Source organism: Sus scrofa, chromosome 3 (assembly GCF_000003025.6).
Source record: "Sus scrofa isolate TJ Tabasco breed Duroc chromosome 3, Sscrofa11.1, whole genome shotgun sequence".
NCBI lineage: Eukaryota > Metazoa > Chordata > Mammalia > Artiodactyla > Suidae > Sus > Sus scrofa.
In genome coordinates, this window is record NC_010445.4 from 68,669,271 (window position 1) to 68,689,736 (window position 20,466).

At 46.9% G+C, this 20,466-nt stretch overlaps 1 protein-coding gene and 2 pseudogenes across 12 annotated transcripts in view; 1 reads left to right on the forward strand and 2 right to left on the reverse strand.

Moving 5' to 3' along the window:
• The window catches only part of DCTN1 (dynactin subunit 1), a 31,044-nt gene extending 26,709 nt beyond the window's left edge, over window positions 1-4,335 (forward strand). For 6 of the 12 annotated variants that reach the window (XM_021087352.1, XM_021087356.1, XM_021087358.1 and 3 more), the window contains 7 exons: window positions 62-228; window positions 1,654-1,668; window positions 1,836-1,969; window positions 2,077-2,269; window positions 2,528-2,607; window positions 3,121-3,210; window positions 3,856-4,335. In XM_021087352.1, coding sequence (XP_020943011.1) covers window positions 62-228; window positions 1,654-1,668; window positions 1,836-1,969; window positions 2,077-2,269; window positions 2,528-2,607; window positions 3,121-3,210; window positions 3,856-3,993 — 817 coding nt within the window. In that variant the 3' untranslated portion in view covers window positions 3,994-4,335. The remainder of the gene's footprint in view (window positions 1-61; window positions 229-1,653; window positions 1,669-1,835; window positions 1,970-2,076; window positions 2,270-2,527; window positions 2,608-3,120; window positions 3,211-3,855) is intronic. The other 6 variants (XM_021087357.1, XM_021087359.1, XM_021087350.1 and 3 more) reach the window with 1 other exon arrangement.
• Window positions 13,557-14,226, reverse strand: LOC110260121 (annotated as a pseudogene).
• LOC110260122 lies at window positions 14,288-20,121 on the reverse strand (annotated as a pseudogene).

A 20,466-nucleotide genomic window follows, 5' to 3' on the forward strand; every position in this document is an offset into this window, starting at 1 on the left:
GAGAATTAGGGGCAGAGCCACGGGGAAGGGACACTGCCCAAGCCCGGGTTCTCTTCCGCAGAGAGTTTGAGGAGACGATGGATGCACTTCAGGCTGACATTGACCAGCTGGAGGCAGAGAAGGCAGAGTTAAAGCAACGGCTGAACAGCCAGTCCAAGCGCACAATCGAGGGGATCCGGGGACCCCCTCCCTCGGGTATTGCTACCCTGGTCTCTGGCATCGCTGGTGGTGAGTGCAGTGGGACAGGCAGCAGCGGCCCGGAGGAGATTGAATGGCCTCCTCCTGTCCTTGGCCTCCGTTTGACTTCTGCGCATCCCCCAACCCCCTTACATCCTGGATGTTCAGCCGGGAGCACGCCTACCCGGTTTTACTCTGTGGCAGCTTTCACCAAGTTTTTAATTCTAGAAGATATGCGCAGAGTTCCTCTGACCAGGGAGGGGCAGTGAGACCATTACCAAGCTGTCAGTGAAGCTCAGCATTACAGCAAGAGTTGGACTCTAGTAGATGTCCCTCTTGGTCTGCAGTCTGGCCTTTCTGTCCCAGTCGTATATTCCAGAGCGTCATCGGCCCGAAGCAGGCTGGCCGGGCCCACTCCTGTGGTGTCCAGCTCTGCCCCGGGGCTTGCGCTGATTCCTCCTCAGCTCGGATGCTGCGCTTTCCCCGCCGAGCTCGCATGGCTTCAGCCTGTGCTCTGCTTGTCTCTTCCATTGCCCAATTCTCCCAGCTTGACTTGGGACCTTTGCCTGGTCTCTTAGTGTGGTCGGCGCTCCTGACCTGGAGTTCTTCTGCCTTCCAGGCCTCATCTTCCCGGTTTCCTGACCGCGGAGGCTGCCACGGCATCTTAAGTGCTCATCCGCCGTGTAGTTTGTTTTTTATTCTCTCTTCAGTCTCTTAGCCCTCTCACCTCCAGAAGGCAAACTCCTTGTAACGGCGTTAAACCAGCAGGATCTCTAGATCTCCCCTGCTGTGTCTGTCTTGTCAGCTGCCTCGCCTGGAGTCAAGACCTAGGGTCTTGTCCTCATCACAGCCCCCATCGCTGTGCCGCTTGATCCCAGAAGTGACTGAGTATCTACTTGACCTCAGACTCTGGTGGTGCACATGGTCCCCTGTTCCTTGGGAGCAGAATCTCTGGAATTACTACATTGCTTGTTTTAGCATAGGCTCTTTAAACAAACAGTGGTTCTTAATTTATGAAACGTTACACTAAAAAAGGGTGACTTTTGCTTCAGAGCAGTGGGGAACCTGAGGATTGTGGGAATGTGTCTACATTCTCAACCTAAGGTTTGCTGCTGGGGAGCCCCGGGGTACAGACTCCTGGGGTCTCAGCGGTGTTCTATCTGCCCTTTCCCGAGATGGAGCATGAGGCAGGGAAGCAGGAAGGCCTCAGGTGCCTCCTCCAGCCCACACTTCTGCCGCCACTCTTCCTCACGCATTGCCTCCGTCTCGTGGCCTCACTCCCCTTTGCTCTCTTTCTTTCATACATATTTGCTCTTTCCCCAAAGGTGGAGGCAGCGTCTTGTTAGGGTAGGCATGGTGGTCAGGAAAAGGTTTTCCTGCACACCCAGGATTCCTCCGGTGTGTTCCCCCCACCCCGGAATCATCTAATTCTTCTCTCCTCTTTTCCTGCACCCCCCCGGGCTATCCTGAGCACAGAAGAACAGCAGCGAGGTAGAGACCCATCCTGGCCGGGAGTTAACAGGGCTGGTGGGAATTGGGGCTGGGGGAGCAGTCAGGACTGAAGGTAGGAGGGGATAAAGAAAGGGGATGAGTAGGGATAGAGCCCATCTGCAACCCTCTCCACCTGGGGCTGATGACGTTTGTTGTGGTACCCACAGGAGGTGCCCCTGGGCAGGCTCCAGGGATTGTGCCAGGCCCAGGGCTGGTGAAGGACTCACCACTGCTGCTTCAGCAGATCTCTGCCATGAGGCTGCACATCTCCCAGCTCCAGCATGAGAACAGCGTCCTCAAGGTGAGGGGGTCACAGGGAGGATGGGTAGAGGTGGCATATAACTGCCTCACTGATGAGAGTTGGTAGGGCTACCTTCTTACCACCTCCCTTTTGCCTCTTGCCTACAGGGAGCCCAGATGAAGGCATCCTTGGCAGCCCTGCCCCCTCTGCACGTGGCAAAGCTCTCCCTCCCACCCCATGAGGGCCCTGGCAGTGAGCTAGCTGCTGGAGCGCTGTATCGTAAGACCAACCAGCTGCTGGAGACGTTGAATCAGCTGAGCACGCACACCCATGTAGTGGACATCACCCGCTCCAGCCCTGGTGTGGACCCGCCACCTCCTGGGATGCATGGCACCCCCCTTCCCCTTGCCCCAGGAAGGTGGTCCCTCCCTGGGCAGTTCCCACCAGAGAGGCTCTTCCCAGCGCTGGTCTTCAGCCTCAGCGTTCAGTTTGCTTGATTCACTTACTCTCTTATTTATCTGCTCCCTGAGAGGGCCCAGTATCTGCAGTCCTGACCCTAATCCAGTACAGCCGCTCGCCTGGGCTTTGGGGGGCTTCACTAGCCTTCTCTCCCCACAGCTGCCAAGAGCCCATCGGCCCAGCTCCTGGAGCAAGTGACTCAACTCAAGTCCCTAAGCGACACCATTGAGAAGCTCAAGGTTAGTTTAGACCCGCCCCTTTCTTACCTGCGGTGCCCACTTGAGAGCATCTATGGGGGAGTCCCCAGCATGTTTATTTCCACAAGGACGCCGGGCTTCCTGGGGACCTAGCCCTGTCCTAGATGACGCGTTGGGAGGAGGAGGGGAGGGCAGAGTTCCTGCCTTGGGAGCTCACTTCCAAGCAGATTCTCAACAATAGAAGACAGATTCTCACCAACAGACTGGGTTGAGCTGGGATCCTCTCAAGCGTGTACGGTTCAGGTGTTCTTCTGTCCGAGCTGAGGTCACTGCGGGGTAGAATGGCTGGGGCTGGCTCCCTAGACGCCCTGGCATCTGAGTTGGGCCTTAAAGGAAGGGTGTCGCGTAGGGGTGGAGTTGGGGTTTTGAGGAAAGCATGCTGGTGAAGAGGACTGGGTTCCTGCTTCCTCGCCGTTACTGGTCCTGTGCAACCAGGGAGATACTGGGATAGCTGTGGGGATTCCCTAAACGAAGGCCGTTCTCCTCCTCTGCCAGGACGAAGTCCTTAAGGAGACCGTATCTCAGCGCCCTGGAGCCACGGTCCCCACCGACTTTGCCACCTTCCCTTCATCAGCCTTCCTCAGGGTAAGAGGGAGCATGGTGGGGGAGGATGAGAGGTTTGGAGGGCTCACGGCGCCCCTTCCCCTTTCCTCCAGGATTTAGAGAGGCTTCTGGTGTCTCAGGTCCAACAACTGTTCCCCTTTCCTCCAGAATTTAGAGAGGCTTCTGGGTCTCAGGTCTAACAGCTGTTCCCCTTTCCTCCAGAATTTAAAGAGGCTTCTGGGGTCCAACAGCTGTTCCCCTTTCCTCCAGAATTTAAAGAGGCTTCTGGGGTCTCAGGTCCAACAGCTGTTCCCCTTCCCTCCAGAATTTAGAGAGGCTTCTGGGGTCTCAGGTCCAACAACTGCATGTCCTGATTTATCTGGCCAAGTCTTACTTGCAAGTAACTTCAGAGTGCTTGTTGTGCTTCCAGAAATTCTAACGTTTTAGCAAACATCTTCCACACCAGGACTTTTGACCAGACGTTTGACACCAGAAGGGGCTCAAAACCCCCTTGTTAGGCTATGTACCCTAGTTCTGATTTGGAAAATGTGATTATCAGAGCCTAGGAGCCTCAAAGCCTCAGTCTCCCCAGGGCCGCCTTGGTCTCAGGGCTCAGGGACCCTGTCAGTGGCACGCAGCTCAAGTGAGCCCCTGACCTGGATGCCTCGTCCCCTCCCCAACTCCCAGGCCAAGGAAGAGCAGCAGGACGACACTGTATACATGGGCAAAGTGACCTTCTCGTGTGCAGCTGGCCTTGGACAGCGACACCGGCTGGTACTCACCCAGGAGCAGCTGCACCAACTTCACGATCGCCTCATCTCCTAAGTGCTCCTTGCCCCCGAGGTCCCCTTCCACCCTCAGCCCTCCTGATGCCACTCTGCCTGATGCGTAGCCACCTCAGCCAGCCCCTAGGTAGACCCATGTGTGTAAAGCTGTTCCTGCCCCATTCAGCTTCACTCCCACCTTTCAGTGCCCTGCCCTTCGACTTGGGCTCCCCAATTTTTGTCCCCTGGCCCCTGCCAGAATTCGCTGTGCAGCTGCTCCCTCCTTCCTGAGGAGCCTTATGGGCTGTGCCGGGGTAGGTAGGCTGAGACCCCACCACTACAGGTTGAGTGAGGTCCCCCCGATTGAGGACTTCACCCCTTGATTAAAGCCACTTCTGCTTCATTGTTTTCTGTGTGGTGTTGGGAGTGGGACTTGGGCCATTTGGCTCAGAGCAGGAGTGAAGAAGGGGTACGGAGCAGGCTTCGGCTCTGCTAGATTTGCAGGTGTCCCTCTTAGTGACCGACCAGTTGATTGCTGTGTCCCTCAGCATCACGTTTCTCTGAGCAGAGCGGAAAAGGGCCAGATGAGGGCTCGGCACCTGAGTTCATTTACGGGGTTGGGAGGGCCGGAAGTGTGTAGCCTCTGGCAGACCTGCCTCTGCTCTCTGGATCGCCCACTGCTCTTGAGGCCAGTGTTCAGAGCTGGGCTAATGGTATGATCACCACTCCAGCTGGCTTTCTGATGCCCTGGCCACAGTCTCCCCGTAAGACCTGGAGCCCCTCAGAAGGAAGATTTACTAAATAAGGGAAGACCGAACAGCAGGCTGGTAAGAAAAGATAGAAGTTACAAAAACTCCCAAGTCCCAAGTTAGCATCACCTGGGGGAGCTCCTTTAAAAAAATTTACATATTTCTACTGAAATTATTTCTAGATTTGGGGCTTGTTAGGCCAGCGAGCAGTGCCCCGGCATTTCAGAGCTTAGCCCTAGTTTAGCGCAGTTGGCTGATGCCTTGATATTCTCTTCTATTCCCTCCTTGGGGAAACCCTACCCAGGCTGCCGAGGTCTCTGATGCAGCTGGGGGGAGAGACCCTTACTGCCTAGCAGCTCCAGCTAGGTCAGGTCCTCTGCTTGTGGGAAAGGAGCAGACAGGAAAAGGAGGCTCCAGGTCGGGAGCCCAGGGCGTACGGTTAGTGCTGGGCACAATCCCGCTTGGAGCAGCCTCTGCGAAGGTTGGTTGGATTATGGTATTTGATACCTGCTCTGTACCTTAGCCTGTTTCAGCCGGGCTTCCAAGAGAAAATGATTTGAGTAACTTTCCTCCATACTCTCAAGGATTGCGCATAGCTGATACAGTCTAGATGGCACTGGATATAGCTCTTTACACACCAGGGATGCCTTAGGGTCGTAGGGCTTAATTTTCCCAGAACTGGTTGAGAAGGGTGGCTGTGTCTTATTATCAGAGAGTCTTAACTTCACTCTCCAAATCAGGCTGCTATAGTGATAAGGAAATTGCAGACCACTCGGTTCTTTCCCTGCCATTGGCTTGTCTTCCTGTCCTTTCTACCTAAGCTGCCGCCCTGCCTTCCCACTGGTGCTTAAGATACCAAGGGCCAAGACTGGGCAACTCCCAGAGAACAGGGCTTTCCTGTTCTGTCCTTTTCCATGGGTAGTGGTTTCTCACCACTACCGCTTTTCTAATGCCAGACTTATTTATCCAGTTGCCTCCTGGTATCTTATCTCAAAGTCAGCATGTCTCAAACAGAAATCCTCTCTCCTATGTCCTGTATACGACAAGCCACAAATCTGGGTATCTCATGTCTTCTTCACTCTTCTTAGCTAATTTAGTTACCCAGTCCTGTTCAGTTTTTCCTTCATTACTGTCTCTCAGCTGTTCACCTTTTCCCACTCTCCCCACTGCTAACTGGGTGTATGATTTCTTGCTCTGAGTACTTCAACAGTCTCTCAACTGGTCACCTACCTCCACTGCCTCTTTGAACCAGTTCTGGTGGATGCCCGTGGGAGCTTTACAGAATGCACACTGGGCCATGTCATTCTCTGCCTTAAATCTTGAAATGATTCTTCCAAGTAGAATTTAAAATTTAACACAATCCTTAAATGGGTTCTTCCAAGTGTCTAGAATTTAAAATTTAAATTCACTAGAATGGCACACAAGGCCATCCATTATTTGAATCCCGCCCACCTCTGCAGCCTCTGTCTTTTTAAAACAAATTTTTATTTTATATTGGAGTAGTTGATTTATAGTGTGTTAGGCTTGCATGTCTTAGCGCAATGGGTCAGGTGTACAGCACGAGGATTCAGGTATACATAAACATGTATCTCTTTCTAGCCTCTCTCATGCCTTACGGTCTGCCGTCTTGAACCCCTGCAGTTTCTTTATCACCCTATGGCTCAGGCCTCTTCCCAGTGCCTAGAATGCCAGTTACCTCCTTCCCGCCTTTCTACCTCCCTGCCCCTTATTTATTTACTCATTCATTCATTCATTCATTCATTAGCTTTTTAGGGCCCTTCCTTTGGCATATGGAAGTTCCCAGGCTACAGCTGCTGGCCTATGCCACTGCCACAGCCATGCCAGATCCAAGCCGCATCTGTGACGTACATCACAGCTCATGGCAATGCCGGATCCTTAACCCACTGATCGAGGCCAGGGATTGAACCCACAACCTCATGGTTCCTAGTCGGATTCATTTCCACTGAGCCACGACAGGAACTCCTATTCATTTGTTAAGACAGCTCTGGCATTGCTACCTTAGGAGATCTTCAATCCCTGTCAACTATTAGGTGCTCCTCTTCTGGGGCAGCAAAGGATATGAACCTTTTTTTTTTTTTTTTTTTTTTTTTTAAACCAGGTATGCTTGGATTTAGTTACTTTGTGACCTTGGCAGGGTTTCTAATCTCTGGTCTGCTTTCTCAGTTAGAAATAAGGATAGCTTACAGGGCTGTTGTGAAGGCTAAATGAGATAACACATGCAGGCCTGGCACATAGCAGACTTTCTCTCAGTGTACTTTGTTGCTTTATACCAGTAAGTGTCTCTTTCCATTGTCATTGTGAGTTAACCCATCGATCATCCATTTTAGCCAGACTGAGAGTTCCTCTAGAGTGTCTTTCATCTCTGCCTCCCCCAAAACGCAGGGCACATGGCTGGGAAGGAAAACTCTGAGCTTCACTTTAGAAAAGAGTTTGAGGTGCCTGTGAGAATGTCCAAGCACACATCCTTGGCAGTTGGATCTACCTGGTTGTGAAGCTCAGCGGAGAGATCTGGTTTGAAGGTGAAGTTTGGGGAATGAGTTAGGAGTGTGTCAGGTGGTTGAAAGCATGGTTGGGATGAAGTGCACTGTCCTAATTAAGGTTACAGAGGAGACTAAGTTACAGGAGGCTGAACTGAAGCGTTAGTGCTTTATACAGTCCCAGAGCATCAAGGGCCAGGACCATGAGGCAGCGAAGAAGAAAACACAAGGTTTATTTTAATGAGTTGACTACTGCTTCACAAATACGCAACCAGCCACTTGCCCATGTGTGACGGCTCTGGATAGACTGTACGGAAACACTACATTGGCGTTGATGGAGGGATGGAGAGCACATTTAGCTCCTCTCTCTCTCTCTCTTTTTTTTTTTTTTTTTTTTTTTTTTTTTTGTCTTTTTGCTATTTCTTAGGCTGCTCCCGCGGCATATGGAGGTTCCCAGGCTAGGGGTCTAATTGGAGCCGTAGCCACTGGCCTATGCCAGAGCCACAGCAATGCAGGATCCGAGCCGCATTTGCAACCTACACCACAGCTCACGGCAACGCTGGATCCTTAACCCACTGAGCAAGGGCAGGGACCGAACCTGCAACATCATGGTTCCTAGTCGGATTCGTTAACCACTGCGCCACGACGGGAACTCCTTTTTTTTTTTTTTTTTGTCCTCTCTCTTGCCTCCTGTTTTTCACTGCTTCAGGTTTGCCCTGTTGGGTGTTTGCTCCCCTCACTTGCTGGCACTGTATCAGTTGACCAGCAGAAAAGTCAGATCCCCTGCCCTGCAGCATAGCATGTCCTCCAGGTCCTGAAGTGGTGAGGTGAACATAGGGTACTGGCCTCTGGGACTTGGTCAACACGGAGGAAGCAGCTGGAGGCCTGGGGTTTAGGTGAGGCCGCAGATACTGGAGTATAGAGTACAGGGCAGGAGGGCAGTGCCCTGGGCAGTTCTGAGAGTTAAAAAGAACCCATAGCAGAACCTTGGGGATCATCCACGGGAGCAGAGACCCCAGAGGAAATGTCACTGGACCAGGGAAAACAGATTGGGGGAAGGTAGTTGACAGCTCAGAGGTCAAATGGACTGAGTTCAGAAAGTGGCATGCGAATCTGAGATGGTCCTGAGCTGGCAAGTGCTCCCTCTGCTGGTGGAACAGAGGGACCAGAAACTGGGTTGTGGCAAGAAAGGGGAGCGAGCAGCACACACCCACTGCTGTGTCCTGATGTTCAGGGGAAGTTGGGTGGCCCAGGGCTGGCAGACAGCTGACATAGGCTTCGCTGCCTGTAAATGATGGGAGCTGCCCAGGGACCCCAAGAGATTTCTGGAAACTAGGGTAGGATGTGATGGTGGGGAGAGAGGCCTAGTGAGGCACTCTGTGTGGCAAGGATGGTGCATAGCATGGGAGGGAGCAGACTCCTTTGGTCCATCTAAACCCAGAGCTGCCAGTTGTGATGCGAGAACTGACTGGCAACTGGCAGAGGCAGGGTCTGAACAGCCTCAGTTTTGTCTTCTGGGAACTTCTCTCTTTTGGAGGAGATTCCCAGAGTCAGGATCACCTTCCCCATCAACACTGAGACAGCTTTGTGAAGAAAGGAAAAGGCTCGCATTTCGGGTCTTTCACTTATACATTGTGTGGACTTGGGGAAGTTGCTTAACTTCTCAACCTCCGCCTCTGTATCTATAATATGAGGCTAGTAGCGTTTTCCTCGATGGTATTTTTTCTTCAGGTAATCTTCAGGGAAAGATTAAATGAGATCACATGTTTGACGCAGGTACTCAATAAAAAAACGATACTTGGGAGAAGCTGATATTGAACAAATCAAAAGGAAGTGAAATACAAGCAGGAGTTCTTCGGTGGCCTAGCAGTTAAGGATCTGGTGTTGTCACTGCTGTGTTGTGATTCTCTGCTCCCTGGCCCTGGAGCTTTTGCGTACTGTGAGTGTGACCAAAGAAAGAAAGAAAGAAATACAAGCAGTCACATTCCCAAGACATACACCTCTGACACAAATACTGATATTTTGGATCCTGGAGGATAGGCAGTCTCGGTGCCCCAGTTTTTGGCTCATTTCCATGGGTGGTTACTGTCCTGTTTTCTACCATCCACGCACTGTTTCCTCCTACACTTCACAGGCCAAGGCTGGGGAAGAGTCACATGTTCACGGCACGCCCCCTTCACCCCAGTTTGAATTTATGTGCTTGGTTCCCATTTTCCACGCTCTCCTGCAGTGGGAAGCAGAAGTGGGGGCGGTACAGAGAGCTGAGTGTCTGCTGGCTGATCCTAAGAAATGTCTAAGACCCCAGAGCCAATTCCATCCTCCCTCAGCTTTGAGGCTGAGAGTGAGCCAGGAGCACGTGTGCACCACAGCTCCAGGCGCCCAACTGGGAGGCTTCGTGGCACTGAGTACTTTGAGCCTGTCAGGCGCGGAACACCTGGAGAACGTGGGCTTCGGGGATGTTATACTCCATGTAGCCCCTCCTTCTCTGTATATGGAGACACATGTCCATTCACCCAGCCTTCCCTCAGCCCTGCACATGTGCCAGCCGAAATCCCTGCCGCCCAGGGACAGACAGCCTCTTGCTGAGGTGCTCAGAGGGGTGGCCTGGGGATGTTTGGCTTCCCTTTCTCGCCAGAAGGTCGGGGAGATTGGGGGTGAGGCTTGGATGCATCTTATTCAAATAACTGGTGTCAGAGTAAAGATATGCCAGTCACCCTGTGTTTCGTTAGTTTGTATTATGGGGAGTTTTAACATACTTCCCATAGTACAGTAGAGAGCAGTGACTCTCCATGTGCTGATATTCATCGTTTCATGACCAATCTGTCTCATCTAAGTGTCTCTTCTTCTTTCACCTCCCCCCTCCATATATTATTTTGAAGCAAATCCCAGACATCATCTTATCATTTTGTCCCAAAGTATTTTAGTATCCCTAAAAGATAGCGCGTCTAAGAAAACTACAAAACCATTATTGCACCTAAAAAAAAATCCATCAAATATCCAGTGTTCAAATTTCCCTGTCTTATACAGATGTTTTGTTTTACAGTATGTGTGTTTGGGTAAGTTTCAAGAAAAAGAAAATACACTATAAATAGCTGTCTCTTGATTTCCATATTCTGAATGACCATTATGGCACCAATACAACATATGCTTTTTATTCACATATCTTAAACTTTGTTTTCAGGGTGTCAGCGATTCAAATGTATGTTGTTATCCTGAGAACACAAAGGACACAACATGGAGGAAGATTGAGAACACAGCTCCTAGTTCTTAGTCATTAGTGATTGTAGAGATTTTCCTTTTAGTGTTTCCTATGTAGTTTCATTAATTTAAAGAGGTCCTGCCATGGTTCTGCAGGAGCCAGAGGGAGAGTACGATGAAAAAAAAAAAAAAAATGGACCCAAAGTTAGGAAGAGATAAAAATGGAAGTCAAGGAGAGGGAATATATTATGAGACTAAATGCAAGGATTTCCTTCATACAGAGTGTAAGCATCTGTCTTAGCTTGGGTTACTGTAACAAAATACCACAAACTGGGTTGCTTATCAACAGTGGAAATGAATTTCTTACAGTTCCGGAGCCTAGGAGTCTGAAATCAGGATGTCAGCTCGGCCAGGTTCTGGAGAGACGGCTCTTCTGGGTGCAGGTGGCGGACTTTGTATTTTCACATGGCAGAAAGAGACTAAGCTCGTTTTCTGGCCTCTTATGAGGATATTAATCCCATTCATGAGGGCTCCACCTTTCTGACCTAATTTCCTCCCAGAGCTTTACTTGGTAAAATACCATCACATTAGGGATTAGATAGCAACATAGGAATTTGGGGGGACACAAACATTCAGTCCATAACAGCAGCCAAACAGGTGCTGAGGAAAGAAATTATATCCTCTTGCTTCTGCCTCATGTTACCCATTAATGAGCCCCATAGATGGTGCACATCGCTGAGGAGGAGCGCTCTCCTCTCAGCATTGTGTGCAGAAAGGGAGGTGATGGGAGAGCAACTTGCTTTTGAGATGCTCTAGGTTGATGGGTATCAAAACCTTCCCTGTGGAAAGCCTGTCAAGTAGCTGGAGCGGTGGCTCTCCAACTTTACAAATGATGGTAGTTGTAACAAATTTCTGTTGAAGATTTGAAAGGATTGAGGAAGAAAAGTGTATGGAAGGGGGCCTTAGAGATAGCCAGGTGCTATGGGAACATGGGTGTTGACTTAAGTGCTCTCAGCCTCCACAGGTCAGGTTAAAAATTCTAAGCCCTCTCACTTTAGATTAAATATAGGGCATATACCAAGTAAAGCTTTACTTCAAATGCAGCGATTGGGTGGAGCTACGGGAAAAGGAACACTTCCCTAGAATATTACTTAGACCTTTGCACTTCCTTCATTCAGGCCACAACAAACTGGCCAAAGAGGATGTACTTTTCAACAAACAGAATAGTGGAGGTACCACAGACACAACTCTTAACATAGGAAGAGAGATGTAAGCTCACAAGAGGGTGATGGGGCTGTGCTCAGCGCTGGATGCAGGGAGAAAGAATGTAGAACCAGGAAAGACAGCTTTCTCCATCCTTTGTCAAAATTCTGGATTAGTAAACACTGAGGCCAGGTTATCCATTTTCAGAGAATTGGCTTAGTGGAAAGGGAAATGGCAGGGGTTTTTGGTCCCCTGAAATTGCTAAATAAGACTTTACAAGGAGGCACGTGAGGGTCACGAGACGACTGAAACAAGTTGAGGAATTTGGAAGGTGGAAAAAGAGTTTTACTGCTATTAGAGGTCTTTTCTCCCTGACCTTGCTGAGCCCTTCACAGTCAGCCTTGAGGTATGGTAAGACCTGCCAGTCCCGCCTTGTTGATGATGGCTGCACAAAGGGAGAATGCCATAAGCCAGCTGCATGCAATGGGGAAGCTAAGAAAAAGATTGCTCAGTAATTTTAATTCTGCGGGAGGGAGGAGTTTTCAGCTTCTCCAAGATTTGGGCTCCCAGGGTAATTTGTTTTCAGTTTAATTTTTCATATTCCTGTTATTAGTAGGTTAAGAAAGTAGGATTTTCCCAAGTACTGATTTATAGATGTTTACAAGCCCACGCAAAATGTTCAGTGTTACAAATAACATTCATTGATCCTTTTAAATGTAATTTCAGTCATTAAGTGCAATGATAATATAATGTGGTTAAATTTACACTAAATCTTGTGTATCCTGAACTACAAGAAGTTGAGCAAGTGTTTTCTGTAACCATGTATGATTTGAGTCAAGTATAGTTTTCCACAATGAACAGGTATTAACAAATATATTAATAGGACACTATGCCAGATGCTTATTCTGCCATCAGCTTTTTAAGCAATGCCATTCCAGATGCTACTGAAAGCATTTATTTTAGAAGCTTTAATCTGTAGTTCCCTGGTGGCCTAGTGGGTTAAGGATCTAGCCTTGTCACTGCTGTGGTAGGAACTTCTGCATGTCATGGCCGTGGCCAAAAAAATAAATAGAAGAAGCTTTAATCTGATCTCAGAAATGGGTTCTCCTACAGCTTGACAAATAGTATGTATAAGTCTCAAAGCTTCTAAATTAAAAAAGCCTTCCAACACTGAAGCATTCATGTGAAACTTAGTTTCTCAAAACAAAACAAAAAAAAAACTTGCTATCTGAAGAAAATATTTATTTATTTATTTGTCTTTTTGCCTTTTTCTAGGGCCACTTCCCTCGGCACATGGAGGTTTCCAGGCTAGGAGTCTAATTGGAGTTGTAGCTGCCAGCCTACACCACAGCCACAGCAACATGGGACCCGAGCCACGTTTGCAACCTACACCACAGCTCACGGCAATGCCGGATCCTTAACCCACTGAGCAAGGCCAAGGATGGAACCCGCAACCTCATGGTTACTAGTTGGATTCATTAACCACTGAGCCATGACAGGAACTCCTATTTATTTATTTATTTATTTATTTATTTATTTATTTATGTCTCTGAAGAAAATATTAAAATAAATTATTTTGAGATAAACATTTTTACAAAAGAGTATATTATCTTTTATTAAAGAGAAACACAAGCTAATTCACTGTCTTTAATAATCTGTTAGATTGCTGTTGTCTAGAAATGAGAATACATGGAACATGTTTCATAGGGTCCAAGGTGATGTTTAGGTTTCACATATTGCATGGTTATAGCTCAGTGGTACAAAGATCTAACACATCATTCTGATATTCAGAAGTCAGAAGGGGAGTTCCCGTCATGGTTCAGTGGTTAGCAAACCCAAGTAGTATCCGTGAGGATACAGGTTCAATCCCTGGCCTCACTCAGTGGGTTAAGGATCTGGCATTGCCATGAGCTGTGGTGTAGGTCACAGACTTGCCTTGGATCTGGCATTGCTGTGGCCGTGGTGTAGGCTGGCAGCTGCAGTACAATTTGACCCCAAGCCTAGGAACCTGCCTATGCTGTGGGTGTGGCCCTAAAGAAAAAAGTCAGAAGGAACTGTGATTTGCAAGATACTTTAATTTTGTGTGGTCATTAAAACCCAATAGGTAATTTAGGTATGATAATATAAAGACAGGCAATTAAAATCTCAAATATTACTCTAAAATCAAAGACATGAAAAAACTTTTATTCATATTTCATTTACATTGTTAGAGATCAGGACCTTACTATAGAAAATACTCAGTTACTATATATGATTGCTCCAGAAAATAAGGAAGCTTCAGAAATTATAAAAGGGGTCAAGATCCATAGTAGGTTTTCATCAATGCTTTTCTAGTTTCAATTCTTCATTCATAGTAAACAAGACTCTAACCTCAGCAAACTTCCCTGGATCCTTTCCAGTCAAGAAGATGGTATCTTTAACTTGTACTTGACCTTGTCTTCCAGTTGATGGTATCTTGTATCATTTCAGTGATGAACCCTTTGACAAGGCCTTCAAGAATATCCCCCGGCTCAGTATTAGGATTCTGATCATCCCCAAATCCTTACATTGTATGTTGTAATTCTTAAAAAAAAAGTCTTTTACCAGGTTAACTTCTGCACCCCCTCCGCTTTCTTTATTTTCTTCCTCAAAGATGGGGTTTTCTTCCCTACCTTCTCAAGAACATTTTTATTCTTCAGGTCTGTTCTTGATGTCTTGCCAGTGCTATTCAGACCTGGACTCAGTTGTATGGCTGGGGTGCCAGGTTTGGAACAGAGCTGGATGCAGTGCTAAAGTCTCACCAAGTCATTGCTCAGAGTCATTGTGTCATGACAGGAGCAGGAGGGTCCCACTTAAAAGGAAATCTGCATCACTGCTTCTCTGGTTAGATTTGGATGAGTGTTGGGGCGACGTGATTGCTAATGGCAGTCTCGGAGGATGGAGGGAGAAAAGGGACTTTGTCTCCAGGTGGCGTTAGGAGTAAGCAGAGGCCTCTGGTCCCTTGCCGTCCTGAGTTTAGACATATGTCATCTTTTGGTTGTAATGTTTACATTACTTAACTTGATGAGATCATCAAGTCTTTCCTTGAAGCCCAGAGTCAACTTGGGATGAATGGCCATTTCCTGAGATTCTTTGTATATCTCAGATACCTGCCTTACCCACTTGAGGTAATTTTGCAAAGGAATGTTAAAGTCAAAAACATCACCCTGAGGTATGAAGCAAATGCCAGTGAAAGCCCTATGTCCAGTGTCATCCTGGAGCCAGATTACAAAATAGAAACTTGGGAATTCCCGTCGTGGCGCAGTGGTTAACGAATCCGACTAGAAACCATGAGGTTGCGGGTTCGGTCCCTGCCCTTGCTCAGTGGGTTAACGATCCGGCGTTGCCGTGAGCTGTGGTGTAGGTTGCAGACTCGGCTCGGATCCCGCGTTGCTGTGGCTCTGGCTGTAGGCCGGTGGCTACAGCTCCGATTCAACCCCTAGCCTGGGAACCTCCATATGCCGTGGGAGCAGCCCAAGAAATAGCAACGACAAAAAAGACAAAAAAAAAAAAAAAAAAAAAAAAAAAAAAAACAAAATAGAAACTTGAATCTGTCACTGTCTCTTCTGCTGGTGTCTGAGCAGAGAGCATCACTGATACTTGACACTTGAGTTGATGTAGGCAGTGATTTTAAAGTGATTTGGATGTGAACAGTCTAAGCAGGTTGGTCTGAGTTTCAGCCTTTAGCCACTATTGGAGGCCCCGGGAAGAATCCGGTAGACACTGACATCCAGCTTCATGTGCAGGACAAAGCTTGTACTCTTGACTGGGCTGCTGTCTTGGCTTTGCTCTCCATGCCTATTAAGTTCCCTTTAATCTCTAGGTTCATTCTTTCTTCCTTTTTAAAAAAATGTATGGCCACACCTGTGGCATATGGAAATTTCTGGGCCAGAGATTGAATCTGAGCCACAACTGAGTCTTATGCCACAACTGTGGCAATGCTGGATCCTTTTAACCCACTGTGCCTGGCTGGGGATTGAACTTGTACCTCTACAGCAATCCGATCCACTGCAGGCAGATTCTTTTTTTTTTTTTTTTTTTTTTTTTTTTAAGGGCCGCACCCACAGCTAATGGAGGTTTCCAGGCTAGGGGTTGAATCAGAGCTGCAGCTACCAGCCTACTCCACAGCCACAGCAACTGTAGATCAGAGCCGCATCTGTGAGCTTCATCACAGCTCAGGGCAACGCTGGATCCTTAACCCACTGAGCGAGGCCAGGGATTGAACCTGCAACCTCACGTTTCCTAGTCAGATTCCTTTCTGCTGCGCCATGACAGGAACTCCCTGAAGGCAGATTCTTAACCCACTGCACCACAGCAGGAACTCTAGGTTCTTGCTTGCTTGCTTTTCTCTAATAATTTGTTGAAGGAACTATTTCTCAGAGTCTATTTTTTTTTTTCCTTAAATGCCTCCTCATGATGTTAATAAATTCCTCTACCTTTCATATTTCCTGTGAATTATTAGTTAGACTAGTTAGATTTAGAAGAGTGATTCTCCAGGTGTGGTCCCCTGACCAACGACATTAGCCTGGGGACTTGAGGGAGATGCTAATTCCTACTCCCCCAGAGAGCCTGGCCATCAAGTTCACCATCTTGGTGAGGCCTAGCATCCCGTTTTTGTGAACTCACTCACTGAAGTAGAAAGGTCAAAATAGCTGGAGTGGGAAGGATGAAATACTGGAGAAGGTAGTCTTGATGGAATGACATGCAGAAATTTCTTTTTTTTTTTCCTAAAAATTAGAAATTTGGAGTTCACATCGTGGCTCAGTGGTTAACGAATCCAACTAGGAACCACGAGGTTGCGGGTTCGATCCCTGGCCTCGCTCAGTGGATTAAGGATCTGGCGTTGCCGTGAGCTGTGGTGTAGGTCACAGACACAGCTCGGATCCCGAGTTGCTGTGGCTGTGGTGTAGATCGGAGGTTACAGCTCTGAAATCGACCCCTAGCCTGGGAACCTCTATATGCCATGAGAGTGGCCCAAGAAAATGGCAAAAAGACAGTAATAATAATAATAATAATAATTAGAAATTTAATTTTTTTTTGGCATTATGTCAGAGTAAATGGAATGAAATGGTGGGTTTTTTGGTTAAACAGTTAAATTAGCTGACAACGTACTTGGGAGACTATGATTGTTAATGGTCCAATGTTCCCTTCCTTTCTTGGAGAAATGAGGGGCCAAGTATTCACTCTCCCTTAATGCTTAGGCCATCAAATCTTTTTTTTTTTTTTAAAGATTTTTATTTTTTCCATTATAGTTGGTTTACCGTGTCTGTAAATTTTCCACTGTGCACCAAAGTGACCCAGTCACACATACATATATACATTCTTTTTCTAGGCCATCAAATCTTGACACTTTTCTAAAAGACATGGTAGCTCAGATATGGAGGACCCTCCTTTGGAGTTTAGGTTTGCCTGTGTACTTGGCAGCCAAGGGCACTTGGCTTAGAAAGATCCTTGGCTGCATCCTTCACCTGCAGCAACAGCTTGTCAGTTTCCCATGAAGAGTAAAAGCCGGGCCTGTTTTTTTTTTTTTTTTACAGAAAAGCCCCTCCTGATCTTAGTGGAAAGGGTCAGCCCAGGACTGGCCTCCTGGCAGGCAGTCAAGTCTTAGACAATTGAGCAAGAATCGATTGGTGGAACTTCACTTTCATGAACTTAGAGAGTAAACACAACCTACCAACCAAGTTGTGAAATCAAACTTTGTTTTCCAAAGCCCCAGTATTTAACATAAATTACTTTAAATCTATCTTGATACTCCTTTCTACAAAATGCAAAGATCATGCATAGTTAACACTCATAGAATTGAACCCCGAAAGAGAATGGATTTTATTATATACAAATTTTTATTATTATTATTTGCTTTTTAGGGCCACACCCATGGCCAGGCTAGGGGTCGAATCGGAGCTACAGCTGCTGGCCTACACCACAGCCACAGCAATGCTGGATCCGAGCTGCGTCTGTGACCTGCACCACAGTTTACGGCAATGCCAGATCCCTGACCCACTGAGCGAGGCCAGGAATTGAACCCACGTCCTCACAGGGACAACATTGAGTCCTTACCCAATGAGCCACAATGGGAACTCCAATATGCTAATTTTATTTATTCATTATTGACGTGTTGTTCAATTACAGTATTAGGTTCAAGTGTACAATTAAAATATAGTGATTCAATACTTTATAGATATAAATTTAAGTGTATACGTTTTAAAAAGTGAATTAAAAAAAGAAAAGGAGCACTTAGATTAACAGAATGATAAAACATGACCACCGCTTGTTAGAATTTTCCGACATATTAACACAATGATATTGGAAATTAATTTTTCAGTGGAAGAAAATCCTCTTTCTCTATTTTGGAAGGTAGGTAGTTGGGCTCCTGTTTTAAATAAAGATATTCCCGAAAAAGAAGCATGCCCTGGAGTTGCTGTTATGGCTCAGTGGTAATGTGAATCCAGCTAGTAACCATGAGGACAGGGGTTGGATCCCTGACCTTGCTTAGTGGGTTAAGGATCTGTGTTGCTGTGAGCTGTGGTGTAGGTTGTAGATGCAGCTCAGATCCTGTGTTGCTGTGGCTGCGATGTAGTCCAGCAACTGTAGCTCTGATTTGACCCCTATCCTGGGAACTTCAATATGCCGCATGTGCAGCCCTAAAAAAAAAGAAAGGGAAAAAGAAAGAAATATGCCCGCTCACTTAAAGTCAGTCGGGGACAGAGTGAAAAGACTGAAATTTACCTATCCATTCTACTCCTGATAGACATTCAGGTTGCTTTCATGTTTGAGCACCTACAAACGGTGTTGTGTAAACATTCTTGTTTGTGTGCCCTGGAACACACATACACAAGTGAAAGTACTTGGTCACTCAAGTATGTGTATTTTCATCTTTATTAAACATTGTCACATTGTTTTTACATAGTGGCTGTATTGGTTTACACCCCCACCAGCAGGCTGGGTTCCCTTGGTTGGATTCAAGCGCATCCCCTTGGGGAGTGGGGGGGCGGGTAGACGAGTCTTGGGAAAAATGAGGAAGCCGGGCATGGGAGAGCCTTGGGTGCCAGTCCAAGGAGTTTAGACGTTATTTGACTGCCCTGGAAAGCCACTGTTGATACTGGACCAGGAAACAAAATGCAAAAATGAGGTTTTAGGAGTTCTCAATTGTGTTGTAGGGGAGAGTGGTGATGGTGGTGGGGTTGGGTTAGGCCAGCAGCAGGATGCAAGTTCAGAGAAGAGGGAGAATATTTGCGTGGAGAAGGCAAAAAGGGGGAACTGAGCAAATGCCAGGGGGCAGAGAACCAGAGCATCCCAGATCTACCAACTCTTGTCTTTAAATAATCAGGCTAGACTATCACACACTGCCAATAGGGGTGTGAAATACTGCAACCCCTCTGGAAAACACTGTGTGTTATTTAGCAAAGATGAAGATGCAGGGAGTTCCTGCTGCGGCCCAGTGGGTTAAGAATCTGACTGCAGGAGTTCCCATCATGGTGCAGCGGAAACAAATCCGACTAGCATCCATGAGGTTTCGGGTTCAATCCCTGGCCTCACTCAGTGGGTGAAGGATCTGATGTTGCTGTGAGCTGTGGTGTAGGCCGGCAGCTACACCTCCGATTGGACCCCTAGCCTGGGAACCTCCATATGCCTCAGGTATGGCCCTAAAAAGACAAAAAAAGAAAAAAAAAAAAAGAATCTGTAGCAGCTTGGGTCATATGCTGCGGGGCAGCCAAAAAAAGAAAAGAAAAAAAATCCTATAAATAAATAAGAAAATAGAATTATAGAATTATATTCATTTAAACATGGATATGGTTATCAATTCACAAAATGCCATTGTTCAATATTAAATGAAAAAAATTAAATCTCAGTAGGAATCAAAAACTGGTTCAAATGATGGAGGATAATGTGAGAAAAAGAATGTATATATATGTATGTATGACTGAGTCACTTTGCTGTACAGCAGAAATTGACAGAACGTTGTAAATCAACTATAATAGAAAAAATAAAAATTAAAAAAAAACTCTAGTTCAAGATGATGCACTGAACTCTTCCTTCTCTTTCCCCCCAAATCCAATGTAAATTACATTTAAAAATTTATTTTTAATAAGAAAAACTTTTTGTACATATATTTTCTATGCTTTATCTCAATTTTTTGAGGTATAGTTGACAGGTAATTTTAATTTTTTCATTTTTTTTTTTTTAAACAAGTGGCTGCCCCTGCGGCATATGGACGTTCCCAGGCTAGGGGTCGAGCCACAGCCACTGCAGAAGCAACGCCGAGGAGGTATGTTGTGAGCCACGCAGGAAGTCCAAATTTTTTCGTTTTTTTAAAGTTTTATTGAAGTATAGTTGATTTACAATGTTGTGATAATGACATTTTTTTAATTGAAATAAACAAAAAGAGAAAAATTCCTAACAGCGCTGGAAAACAAGAAGGGTGTATAGTAGATCCTTCGGGACCTGATACCCAGCTTTCCCTTCTGCGGCAAAGGCTTCGAGCCCCACTCCATCCCGTGGTTCATGTGGGGTGCAGTCCACCATCTTCGTACAGAGTTGGTTCCTAACCACGGCTGAACAGACCGGGCTTGGGCACTGTTCGGGGAAGGGACACCTCTCACCACCCTACCTCCTTTGGGCTCTCTTTTTATGGAACAAAGCCCACCCCAGTCCATTGGAAAACCAAATACAACTTTACTAAGGGGTAAAGACTTAGAAATCCTGTAGTAGAGACTTAGATAGGGTCCCTTAATCCCCGTTTCACCTGCCTAATTGGAGAGATGCCAAGACAAAAGACGATACCTTTCCATCCCAGCATCCCTGCTACTAGAGTTATGGAGGTAAATTGACTTCCACCGATTCACTAACCCTCACATCACGTTGGTTGAG